General features: G+C 35.5%; 1 protein-coding gene across 3 annotated transcripts in view; it reads right to left on the bottom strand.

Moving 5' to 3' along the window:
* Positions 1 to 13,750, bottom strand: part of TASP1 (taspase 1) — a 278,215-nt gene that overhangs the window by 79,718 nt on the left and 184,747 nt on the right. For 2 of the 3 annotated variants that reach the window (XM_043983168.1, XM_043983169.1), the window contains one exon: positions 4,921 to 5,031. The exons of the other annotated variant lie outside the window; for it this stretch is intronic. In XM_043983168.1, the coding sequence (XP_043839103.1) occupies positions 4,921 to 5,031 (111 nt within the window). The remainder of the gene's footprint in view (positions 1 to 4,920; positions 5,032 to 13,750) is intronic. 3 annotated transcript variants of the gene reach the window in all.

Below are 13,750 nucleotides of genomic sequence, written 5' to 3'. Positions count from 1 at the left end.
TCCCTTAAGTATTGAAACATTTTCTTACTAGTATTTTTGTTATTCACAGGTTTTTAAAATCAGTCTGCTAGGTTAAAAGCAGTTTGAGAATAGGACCTATGTAATTTTTACTCTTCCCTAGTCCCTAGCACAATACCTTGAACATAACAGGTACCTGATAATGTGACCTTGGACAATTATAATATTAAATATTTACTGGCATCAACAACATGTAAATCATTATGATAAAAGCTGAAAGAGGTTTGGGGAGGATTCAGAGATAAATATTTCAATTCAACAAAATTTTATTAAATGCTTAAAGGAAATGGTAACTGTTCAGAAAAAACTTACATGGAAAAAGAGGCAACAAGCAAAGTCATAAATAATGAATTTCTGAATTGGGGCATGGAACAAGTGGCAATAAACGTGTTCCCTCCCCTATTACTTCCCTACTTCTACAGACATGGTGAAGAAAAAAAAATATGCTAGTGCCTGGCGATTCCATTTTTCGTTCATGATGGAAAAATAAATGTTTATGGGTATATGGATGTGTTTGCAAACACCACTGGTATTAGAAGGAGAATCCAGCCAAAGCCAGTGATAGTATTATAGATTCCTTTTTTTTTTGGCAAGGCAGTTGGGGTTAAGTGACTTGCCCAGGGTCACACAGCTAGTAAGTTTCAAGCTTCTGAGGCCAAATTTGAACTGAGATCCTCCTGACTCCAGGGCCGGTGCTCTATCCACTGCGCCACCTAGCTGACTCCTGACACCTTGATGCTTTGTCAGAGTCCTGACCCTTTTTGCCTGGATAAGCCTTATCTATCATCAACCCAAGAGAAAGAGTTGGGTGTTTAGGACATAAAGTAGAAATTATTTTATGTCCCCAGAACCACCAATGCATGGCCCAATGCTGTTTTTGCAGGACAATTTGCTCCAAATTCAACGATCACATAACTTGGAGCTGACACTATAGGATATCACAATGGTTGCTAAATACTTCAAGTGCTCTCAGTGCCCTATAAATATAGCAACCTGAAGCAAAATGTGTCATCTAACTTTAGCCAAAGCTCTAGGTATAAAATATGTATTCTATTCAACATAAAGTAAAAGGAACCCTGGACTCTCAAAAGAATGATAATTCTGTCACCTTCCATTGAATTAGAAAAGCTTTGCATATGGTTCCAGTCACAATTTGTGTCTGTTCTCCAAAGTCTTGCCATCTTAAATTCAGAAAGGTCTGTAAACAGAAGGTTAGCTACTAGGTGATTAATTTCTTGGCAATTATAACCTATAAAGGCACATACATAAATTAGATTAAAATAAATTGACTGGGGGGGGGGATGGGGAACAGAAAGAGCATTCCAGCGTAGGGTAGAAAACAAACATATAGAGGTAGGAACACCAGTAGTCCAGCTAGAGAATATAATTTGTAAAAGAGTAGTAATATTGTGAGATAAGGTTGAAAAGGTAAGCTTCCACCACCTCTAGTTCCTTAATATGTAAAATGGTATAAGAGACAGAGATGTTCTTAGATGAGCTCTGGGGTGCCCTTTAGCTATAAAAGTATTAAAATTCAGTGATATTATGATTTTTCCTTGTGGCTATGCTGGGCTGTGACACCTAGTGGCAAAGTATTTTATTGCACTCCCACTCTACTAGACATAATGATTAGTGGATAAAAAAAAAAGGAACAAAAGAGCCAAGGAAAAAGTGAGAACTATAGAGATCTCCCAGTGTGGGAGAAATAACTAAGGTGTTTGGAGAGAGAATTTTGGAAACACAATGCAGGAGGAAAGAGAGAAGACAAAAAAATGTCTCACAGCCCTCTCTACAAACATAATCTACAGTGTTCAGCATGCTACAAATATGGCCATTACTTTAAACTCTTTCCAAATGAAGTTTTCAATTTAGTTCAAGGATATTTTCTTTCTTTTTCTTGTGAGTGTAAGAATCAATAAATTTAACATTGTTACAAAAAAGATGAGTCTTTGTTTTGGAGAAAACTCAGAGTGATTATAAGAATTTTATAATTTTCCCAAAGGCAATTCAGTCTACTCTCCTCCTTTTGTTCAATTGTGAGCATAACTCCTTGTCTATTTGCTCTGCCTGTCCAAGGGACAATATATATGTATGTATGTATGTATGTGTGGATAGATAGATAGATAGATAGATAGATAGATAGATAGATAGATAGATAGATAGATAGATAGATAGATAGATAGATAGATAGATACATGTTTCTTTTACTGAGTTACTTTTAGGCTGTTTTGGTTTTCTCATAATAGGAAGTTGGAAGGGACATTTGAAAGCATCAGGTCCAACCTCCTCTCAGTTTATAGATAAAGAAACTGAGACCCAGGGACTTGTCTAAATTACACAGGTATTAGATATTTAGAGATAGAACTCAGTTCCAAAGATTCCAAAATTAGTGTTCTTTCCACTCTACCAGACTGATTGACTCCCCATTAGCTTTACAGCTAAATAAACCTGTTATAACTGATGTCAATATCCTTTTCTTCATCCATTCCTCATTATTTGCTATCAATAATCTATTTCAACAGGTTGGGTTGAAGTTATTAAAATTGCAGGTCATATCTTTTTCTCATTTTGATGCTTTCTTCTAGCTTTCTATTAATTCTGATTTGTGTTCCAATAAGTTAGTAGTCTGAATATACATAGATAACTGATTCAAGAATGATTCCTACAATGGTAATGAGTCATTTCCCATCTAGTAAAATAAAATCAGTTCACTTTTTGTGATGTTATTTAGTGCTTTCCATGTCTGGACATCTGCTTCCTTTTTTTCCAAGGAAGTATTCATGGGATATAAGTGTAAGGCTTCTGTGAAGTTTAGCAAGTCCAAAGCAGTTTATGGCTTCTCTTATTCCTTACTCTCAGACCATATTTCCAGTATATGTACTGCTATCCTTGCCTTTCCCAACCTTTGCAATGAAGTCACCTAGTATTGAAGTATATGGTGATATAATTCAGAAGGGCTCTCTTGAGTTCTTCATAGAATATCTCATACTCAATATTTTGCAACACATACAGGCAAAAAAGCTAGGTGGTGCAGTGCTTAGAGCACCCACCCTGGAGTCAGGAGGACCTGAGTTCAAATCTGGCCTCAGACACTTAACACTTACTAGCTGTGTGACCCTGGGAAAGTCACTTAACCCTAACTACCTCAACCCTCTATTATATAAAGGAGGGAATGTAATGGAATGTATTAATTTGATCATTGACAATGCTAAGCTAAGGTTTAGTAAAAAATCCAGCAATTCAAACCGTTAATGAAGCTTTCCAGTCCAGAGTCCAGCTTCCCCCTGATGACATTTTACCACTCCAAGAAGACAAGAGAACTCAGAGACTTTATATGAACAGTTTTGTTTTGTTGGTTTTGATTTCTCCTTCTGTTATAATATACATCATCTGTAATATGTACTCTCTACAGAGGCCCTCCCATTGCAAGACAATGTCAAAGCGTCAGTTCATGAGGGACTGCCCCTCTGGACAAAACTTTTCTCTCTCCCTTTTCTATAGTGATATTATATTGTTAGTTGGGATAGGATATTATTTTTGGCTGTTTCATTGAGCAAACTCATTTGTTTTTCAAATGAAACTAAAAGGGAAACTTGGTAAAAATTATTTTTGGTAAAGATTAATATCGGAAGTTTTAGCTGAATCATTTGAGAGATTGCACATGCTACTGAAGCAGCTTTTGAAGGACCTCCCCTTTTGGGAGGAAAATGTGAGAATGCGCGGAACTTCCAGGACTCGAACTTAAAAGCGAGGGCAGGAATGGAAGTTTGCACTCTCTGGCTGTTAAACTTAGCCATGGTGGCGCACGGGTGAGAGGAGTTCGGAAACACGTGGTTGGTGTTTGAACTTGGGTGTGCTGATTCACAGCCTGGCGGGCAGTTTGGGATTCAGTGAGTTTTATAAAGGAAAATAGACTAAGCTTAGATCTAAGACCATCCATCTGTATTTCTACTTCCCTATTTCCCTAATTGGTTTCACTTTTTGTTGCCTAATTAATTCCCAAGCAATAAAAATTAATCCCTCACAGATTAAAACTCAGAGGCTCCTTTTTCTTATTGGTCTGGGAGATATATATAAAAGGGAAAAGTTAAAGGGGGAGATTAATGCTCCATATAATGCACTTATTCTCATGGTAGTCTTTTGGCAGGTATTTACCATGAACACTGCAACACAAGATAAGTAAATGTCCAATACCATCATATTTTTTGCTGCTTTTATGCAGGATAAAACCAATTCCTTTATTTTCTCAGAGACAAACCCAAGAATCAATCTTTAATTTAGGTGCAATTTCCTTTAGTCTTCTGGTTTTAAAAAATTATAGAACTTAATAGCTGTGTGACCCTGGGTAAGTCACTTAACCCTCACCCCCCACCCCCCAAAAAAAAAGAATTAGAGAATTTGGGAATTAGAAGAAATCACAGAAAATCTTGTTTAATTCATAGATAAAGGAATCTCCACAAAATCATATCAAACAAGTGGTCATCTCACCTGTACTTGAAAACATGCAAATTCAATGTTCTTTCTATTGTACTGTACTCTCCTTAATTCATTCTACATTTCAGTCAAAATAGATGACTAGCTCTTCTCTGAATAGTCTATCTCTGATTTCTAAGCCTTTATACAGATGGTCCAACATGGCTGGCCTGTACTTCATCCATACCTTGGCTCTTAGAATCCTTAACTTGATGCTTCCAATCATGAGAAATCAATTTTCATACATGGCTAATGTATGTATGTTTTTCTTGCTATTTCAGGGCATTAATAGGCAAAAATCTTACTTTAATTTGACTGTTATTTGGATCCTTTTTCTATAAAAAAGTTATATAGCACTTTTAGGGATTTCATATAAAGGGATATGACATACTTTGGGAATGAAGCAATTTTTATTAAATTTGTACTCACTGATGAACTTGTTTTGCATAGTTTCTAGCAAAGCTTGGTGGGCATCTTCAGCTTGCAAAGCATGTGAACATTCTCTGGCCAGTATGGTACGTACAAGGTGCTCTCCACAGCCTATAAATCCAAAAATATTTAAGAGTAATTTTAAAAAAGGAACCCCAAAAGTATGTTTTTGTAGTCTACATGACTATTTAGCATCATTATTCAATATTTGAAAAGTACTGATGTTCTGGTATTTCATATAAAGGTGAAATATTATGGATATTTTTGTCAGTGTAGTTATGAGATTTGGAATGAAATACCCAAACTCTGTAAAATCTGAAGAGAACACAAAGGAAAAAAAAAACTAGACTAGGAAAATGATTCACGTAATTTCCTCACTCAGAGCTTTCCTGCTGCTTTGTCTCATTTTAGTTTTTAGTTCTTATTTTCTAAAAAATGCCTGAGTCATTTGATTTCATTGCCCCATACTACGCCACCCCCACCCCCCACCTCCTCCATCTATTGGCAACTCTGTGGTAATCTCTTACGGTGAAGAATATACTTAGATTGCTGGGGAGAAGAGCAGAATTTGGGGAAGCTAACAGCTGTCTATATTTACTAGAGAAAAATTATAGGGTTGAAGTATAAAATCTGCAATTTCCTAAACCCATTTTCTTTCAAGGATGAGCAGAGGAATATCCTATCATAATATTGATTCTGTGCAAAAAAAAAAAAAGTGGATCCTTCGTGTTTTAAGGTAGGTGTGCTTAAAGAGACTTACATGGCTTCAAAGGAAGAACTTGGATAAATACAAAAAAGATTACTATGGCTTTGTAAAAAAAAGTGTCACTTAGGCTAAGCCTCATCAAGAGCTAAGGTTTAAGAAAAGATAGGAAGGATAATTTTTTTTAAAAAAGACTTTCTTTGGGACAAGAACAATAAGGAAGAGAAAGGCTCACAGTTTCAGACAAGTGGGAATTACAGTAACATGAAAAGGAAAAAGTAAGAACTAGTGACTCCTATTTTGCTTCTCTCTTCTCTTTCAGGAGGCATGATTTCCAAAATAGAAAGGATGAAATCAAATGGGTGAAATAGGTTTTGAACACAAAATAAGAAATGACAGAAGAGCTGCTACCCCATTGCAATGACTTCAAAGCACCTTGCCTAAATTACATCTCAGGATACTAAATGTACTTGTTGAATCATTATTAGTGATCTTTGAAGAATTAGGGTCAGCGTAGGAGGTGCCATTAGGCTTAACATGGGCATTTACTGTACTCATTTTCAAAAAGTGAAGTTAGATTTTGTGAGGCATAGATTCTGATTTCATTCAAGACCAAAAACTAGCAATAGGTTCATTGAGAGAAAATAATTCTAGAATACTGTCTTTTTATGGGATTATTAAGCCTTGAAGATCAGAAGAATGCTGAAGACAATGTCTATTTGGTTTTCATTTATCATCAATCAATCAATCATATATCTTTTCATAAGAAATAGAAGGTCAAGATAAAAATGAAAAAAATTATGAAAGAAGGTGGCCTAGCAGTACCAGATTTCAAACTGTATTATAAAGCAGTAATTATCAAAACAATCTGGTACTGTCTAAGAAACAGAGTGGTATTTGACAAAAACTGCTGGGAAAACTGGAAGATAGTATGGCAGAAATTAGGCATAGACCAACATCTTACACCTTATACTAAAATAAGGTCAAAATGGGTACATGATTTAGACATAAAAGGTGATACTATAGGTAAATTAGGAGAGGAAGGAATAGTTTACCTTTCAGATCTTAGGAAAGGAGAACAGTTTATGATCAAACAAGAGATAGAGAATATTATGAAGTGCAAAATCGATGATTTTGATTACATTAAATTAAAAGGTTTTTGTACAGACAGAAGCAATGCATCCAAAATTAGAAGGGAAGCAAAAAGCTGGGAAATGAGGCCTTCTGATAAAGGCCTCATTTCTAAAATATATCAGGAACTAAATCAAATTTATAAGGATTCAAGTCATTCCCCAATTGAGAAATGGTCAAAGGATATGAACAGGCAGTTTTCTGATGAAGAAATCAAAGTTATCTATTGCCACATGAAAAAAATGCTCTAAATCACTACTGATTAGAGAAATGCATATTAAAACAACTCTGAGGTACCACCTGACACCTATCAGATTGGCTAATAAGACAAAAAAGGAAAATAATAAATGTTGGAGAAGCTGTGGAAAAATTGGAACATTAATGCATTGTTGGTGGGGCTGTGAACTGATCCAACCATTCTGGAGAGCAATTTGGAATTATGCCCAAAGAGCTATAAAGCAGTACATACCCTTTGACCCAGCAATACCACTATTGTGTCTTTTTCCCAAAAAGATCATAAAAAAGGGAAAAGGACCCACATGTACAAAAATATTTATAGCTGCTCTTTTTGTGGTGGCAAGTTATTGGAAATCGAGGGGTTACCCATCCATTGGGGAATGGCTGAACAAGGTGTGGTATATGAATGTAAGGGAATTCTATTGTGCTGTAAGAAATGATGAGCAGGTGAAATTCAGAGAAACCTGGAAGGACTTGATGAACTGATGATGATTGAGATGAGCAGAACCAGGAGAACATTGTACACAGTATCATCAACATTATGTGTTGATCAACTGTGATAGACTTGATTCTTCTCAGCAATACAACGATACAAGATAGTTCCAAAGGACTCATGATGGAAAAGGCTCTACAAATCCAGAAAAAAAAAAAGAACTGTGGAATACGGATGCAGATTGAGCCATACTATTTTTTTTGGGGGGGTGCTGTTGTTTTTCTTTTTTGAGGTTTTTCTTTTTTGCTTTGATTCCTCTTTTATAACATGACTAATGCAGAAATATGCTTAATGTTATTGTACATATATAACCTATATCAGACTACTTGCTGTCTTGGGGGGGGAGGGAAGGGAGGAAAAAAATTTAAAACTAGAAATCTTATAAAAACAAATGTTGAAAACTATCTCTACATATAACTGGAAAAGAATAAAATACTTTTATAATTAAAAAAAAGAAACAGAACAGTACATCAGTGGAATAGAATATGTAGAAATTACATGACAGAAAATGACTATAGTAATCTAGTATATGATCAACCCCAAAATGCAAGCTTTTGGAACAAAAAAAAAATTTGACAAAAACTGCTGGGAAATGGGGAAAATAGTATGGCAGAAACTAGATATAGACCAATATCTCACACGGCATACTAAAATAAGGTCAAAATTGGTATATGATTTACATTTAAAGGATGATACCATAAGCAAATTAAGAGAATACAGAATTAGGGGCAGATAGGTGGTACAGTAGATAAAACACCAGCCCTGGATTCAGGAAGACATGACTTCAAATCCACCCTCAGATCCTTGACACTTACTAGCTGTGTGACCCTGGGCAAGTCACTTATGCTCCATTGTGCCCCCCCCCCAAAGGTAGGAAGAATACAGAATCATTTATCTGTCAGATTTATAGGCAGAAGACGAATTTAAGACCAAGGAAGATATTGAGAGTAAAACATAAGGTAAAAAAGATTATTTTGATTATATAAAATTAAAAATCTTTTGCACAAACAAAACTAATGTATCCAAGATTACAAGGGAAGCAGAAAACTGGGAAAGAAATTTTTTTTAAACAAATATCTCTGATAAAACCCTCATTTCTAAAATATATAGAGAACTGAATTAAATTTATAAAAATACAAGTCATTGTCCAATTGATAAATGGTCAAAGGATATGAACAGGCAGTTTTCAGACAAAGAAATCAAAGCTATGCTCTAGATCACTTTTGAGCAGATAAATGCAAATTAAAACAATTCTGAGGTATCACCTCACACCTATCAGAGTGGCAAATATAACAAAAATGGAAAATATTGGATGTTGGAGGGGATGTGGGAAAGCTGGGGTGCTAATCCACTGTTGGTGGAATTGTGAAAAGATTCAACCATTCTATTTTTTTGTTGTTGTTGAGGCAATTGGGTTTAAGTGACTTGTCCAGGGTCACACAGCCAGTAAGTGTTACATGTCTGAGGTCAAATTTGAACTCAAATCCTCCTGACTCCAGGGCTGGTGCTCTATCCACTGTGCCACCTAGCTGCCCCTGATTCAACCATTCTAGAAAGCAACTTGGAAATATGCCCCAAAGGCTATCAGACCATGCATACCCTTTGATCCAGCAATACCGCTCCTAGGTTTATATCCCAAAGATATCCCCAAAAAGAAAAAGACCTATTTGTACAAAAATATTTATAGCAGCTCTTTTTGTGGTGTCTAAGAATTTTAAGAAATGTCCATCAGCTGGGGAATGTCTGAATAATCTGTGGCACATGATTGTGATGGAATATTATTGTGCTATAAGAAATGACAAGCAAGGTGATTTCAGAAAGGCCTGGGAAGACATGCATGAAATGATGTATAATGAAGTAAGCAGAACCAAGAAAACACTGTGTACACAGATATCAATATTGTTTGATGAAGAACTGTGAATGACTTGATTATTCTCAACAATACAATGTTCCAAGATAATCCCAAAGGAGTACTGATGAAACATGCTATCCACCTCCAAAGAAAGAACTGATATTGATGGAACAGACTGAAGCATGCTATTTTTCACTTTCTTTCATTTTTTTCTTTTAATCAAGTTTTCTTGTATAAAATTACAAATATGGTAATGTTTTACATAATCATACATATATAACCCATACCTGATTGCTTACCACCTCTTGGAGTGGGAAGGAGAGGGAGGGAAAGTAGGATAAAATTTGGAAACCAAAACTATAGATAAAAATGCTTAATACATTAAAAAAATGAATATATATATTTTAAAAAAACACAACTGAGATGGCCTCTTTCTACATAAAAGCTTGATCTCCAAGACTCCTTCAATCTTTTACTTCTTAGGTTTTAACAACAATGCCAATCATGATGGAGCTTTTCATTACATGTCAAATAAAATCACACAGTAATCACTACTACCACGGTAATATTATGTTAGTTACAAACCAAATACAAATAAAAAATCTTCATAAGTTTAATTTCTTCCATATCAATTTTATAAAATATAGAATTTTGGGGGGGGTGAGGCAATTGGGGTTAAGTGACTTGCCCAAGGTCACACAGCTAGTAAGTGTTAAGTGTCTAAGGCCCAATTTGAACTCAGGTCCTCCTGAATCCAGGGCCGGTGCTCTATCCACTGCACCACCTAGCTGCCCCTAAATAAATGTCACTTATTGATTTATTTTGGGGGGGCAGGGTGAGACGATTGGGGTTAAGTGACTTGCCCAGGGTCACACAGCTAGTATAAAGTGTCTGAGGTCACATTTGAACTCAGGTCTTCCTGACTCCAGGACCGGTACTCTATCCACTGCGCCACCTAGCTGTCCAAAGCATAGATGTTTTACTTTATTGCCACTGCCTTACAGAACATGATTTACTTTGTGGTTTCTAAAAAGTTCAAAATAAGATTCACTATAATAGATAATTTTCAATAGACAACAAAAGAAAAATAACAGGATTAAAAAGTATTCTTTCCATTTTGAATGCCATACCTTACACTCAATTTTATTTTCATGAGTACTTTAAGACAGGCTTTTATTTTTTAAAAAGTTTAAAAATTGGCCAACATGAATGATTTGAAAGAACATTAGATTTAGAGTTAGAAGATTTAGGTTCCCATCCTACCTAAATTAGCAGTTTGACCTCCAATTGATCCTTAAGTCCACATCTTCTGTTTCCTTATCTGACAAAGTGATAACAGTTGTACTAAATACCTCAAGCTTGTTGTGAGATTCAATGAGATAATATATCTATAAGCATTTGGAAAACTATAAAATTCTTTACAAAGGTGAGTTATTAGTGCCAGTAGTAGTGTTGTTGTGGGTGGTGACATTAGTAGTAATATTCCAAAGCTTATTTTCTCTCTCTTTCCTCCTTAACATGTCCATGGATTTTACATCACTAAAAGTGAAGTTGGGAATATGGTAATGATTTACATAATTACCCATGTATAACCTATATCTGATTGCTTATCGCCTCAGGGAGGGGTGAGTAGAGGGAGAGATGGAGGGATAGAATTTGGAACTCAAAGCTTTAAATAAAAATGTTTATTATTAAAAAAGAAGATAAATGGAACAGTTTAATAGGGAACAGAACAGAAAAAATATTTTTGTGTAGAGGAAAAAATTATATGATCTATCAAAGGATTAAGATATTGTGCTTATAGATGAACAGTTTGATAATGAAAAGGTATAGGTAATAGAATGAAATCAAAATTAAAAATTTCCAACTTAAAAAAAAAAAGTAAAGTGAGGGCCAATCATTGGGTACAGAAACAGAAACTGGGAGAGGAAATATTCAGGCCAGGTGTTACACAAGCATTCATAAAAAGTTAACAGACACAGGGGCAGCTAGGTGACACAATGGATAAGTACCGGCCCTGGATTCAGGAGGACCTGAATTCAAAACTGGCCTCAGACACTTGACACTTACTAGCTATGTGACCCTGGGCAAGTCACTTAACCCTCATTGCCCCACAAAAAAACCCCCAAAAACCAAAAAACAAAACCAAACCCCCCCCTTCCAAAAAAAAAAGTTAGACACAGAGGAAGATTTTCTTCATATTAAGTGGGTTCTCTATGGAAAAATTTTAGGTGATAGAAAAGAATCACATGATATGAGCCAGTATGGATGGGGCTAGTATAGGGAATTTATACATTGTCAAAAACCGAGACCCAAATTATGCCTTCTTTGATGTGATAGGTATATCAGTAAGTCAGTCATTAACATTTATTAAGTGCTTACTATGTGTCAGGTACTGTGCTAAGAGCTAGGGATAAAAGTAAAAACAAAAGACAGTCCCTGCCCTCAAGGAGTTCAAAATCTAATGAGGGACAGAACCACAGAAACTATATATAAACAAGCTCTATACAGAATAAACTGTAAACAATAAAGCAAGGTAAGGTACTAGAAATAAGGGGGCTTAAAAAAAGGCTTCCTGTACAAGGTGGGGTTTTAGCTGGACTTGAAGCAAGCCAGGGAAGACAAAAAGTCAGAGATGAGGTGAAACTGTATTCCAGGCAGAGGGAATAGTTGGGAAAAGTACCTGGACTCAGGAGATGGAGTTTCTTCTTCAAGGAAGCCAGTGTTGCTGGATCTCAGAATATGTATGTTGGGGGTGGATGTTTAGAGAAGGTGTAAAATGGAATACTGGAAAGGCAGAGTGAGGGAAGGACATCCCGATTAAAAAGGATTTTAACTGCCAAACAGAGGATTTTAAATTTGATTCTGAATGTGACAGGGAGTCAGTAGAGTTTACTGAATAGGGGGTGACATGGTCAGACCTATGCTTTAGGAAGATAACTTAGACAGCTGAATGGAGGATGGAATGGAATGAAAAGAAACTTATGGTAGGGAAACCAATCAACAGTCTATCGTAATAGTCCAATAGTGAGGGGATAAGGGCCTGTACCAAGATGAAGACAATGTCAGAGTACAGAAAGGGATTTATGCAAGAAATTATATAAATGTAAAATCAATAAGTCTTAGCAACAGATTAGATACAGGGAAAGGCGGGTAAGAAAGGATATGTATGTATGTAGACATGCCGCTGTCTAATAAATCAGCAATGATATTGATCACTTTCTCTAAAAATGTGCTATATTGTAGTTTTCAGTAAAAGTTTGATTTTAGTGGTTTTCACCTACTTCTTAGAATAAGTCATCAAAAGATAAATTGATTCAGAATGAAACTTTTCCATTCTGCTTTCACAAAATGTGGAATCGTGTTTAGTTCTATCTTCCCTTTTGTACTTAATAATGAAAAAATAAACAAAAATGTGTCTTCAGTTCAAGGGTAATGTCTAAATTAGTTACATGTACAATGAAAACAACTAATAAGAAAATGTAAATACTAGGATAACTGGCAGTATATAATAATTTTTAAAAAATAATTAACATCATTCTCAAAAAATCAGCAGGACCCAAATTGAAATTAGTATTGTGTCCTTGGCCTTGATTATCTTCATAATTTTATTTTTACTAAGTGTTTTCCATTTTCTAAGTAGAAGGATATGCAGTTGTAATGCCAGACCTACCACAAATATGACTTTAGGCAAGCTAGTTAAACTTCTTCTTCTTCATCTTCCTTGTCAATAAAATGAGGTGAAGGAATGAGGATAAATAAGTTAAAAAAATGAGAAGAAATGGAAGTACTGTCAGATTTTCTATTCTTGGACTCAATATGCAGGTGGTGACTGCAGCCATGAAATTAAAAGACGCTTGCTCCTTGGGAAAAAAGCTATGACAAATCTAGAAAGCATACTAAAAAGCAGAGATATAACCTTGCCAACAAAGATCCAAATAGTCAAAGGCATGGTTTTCCAGTAGCAATGTATGGCTTTGAGAGTTGGACTGTAAGGAAGCTGAGTATCACAGAATCAACACTTTTTAATTGTGGTGCTGCAGAAGACTTTTGAGAGACCCTTGGACAGTAAGAAGGTCAAATAAGTCAATACTTATAGAAATTAATTGAGACTATTCACTGGAAGGTCAAATACTGAAGCTGAAGCTTAAATACTTTGTATAAAGTCGGATATGAACCCAGATCTTCCTGACTCCAAGACCAGTTCTATCTAATGTACCATGTATCTTCTGACTACATGATGGATTATTTGAAAAAGATCTAGAATTTTTGGCAACCTTAATATGTGTCAACACTGTGATCTAATAGCCAACAAAAACAATGTAATCTTGGGCTGCATTAAGAAAATTATAGTAATGAAATGACCACTGGGTCATGTGAGCCACATGCATTTAAAATGACTACAGGTTGTCAA

Source organism: Dromiciops gliroides, chromosome 2, assembly GCF_019393635.1.
Source record: "Dromiciops gliroides isolate mDroGli1 chromosome 2, mDroGli1.pri, whole genome shotgun sequence".
NCBI lineage: Eukaryota > Metazoa > Chordata > Mammalia > Microbiotheria > Microbiotheriidae > Dromiciops > Dromiciops gliroides.
This window is presented reverse-complemented; position numbering and strand designations above follow the sequence as displayed.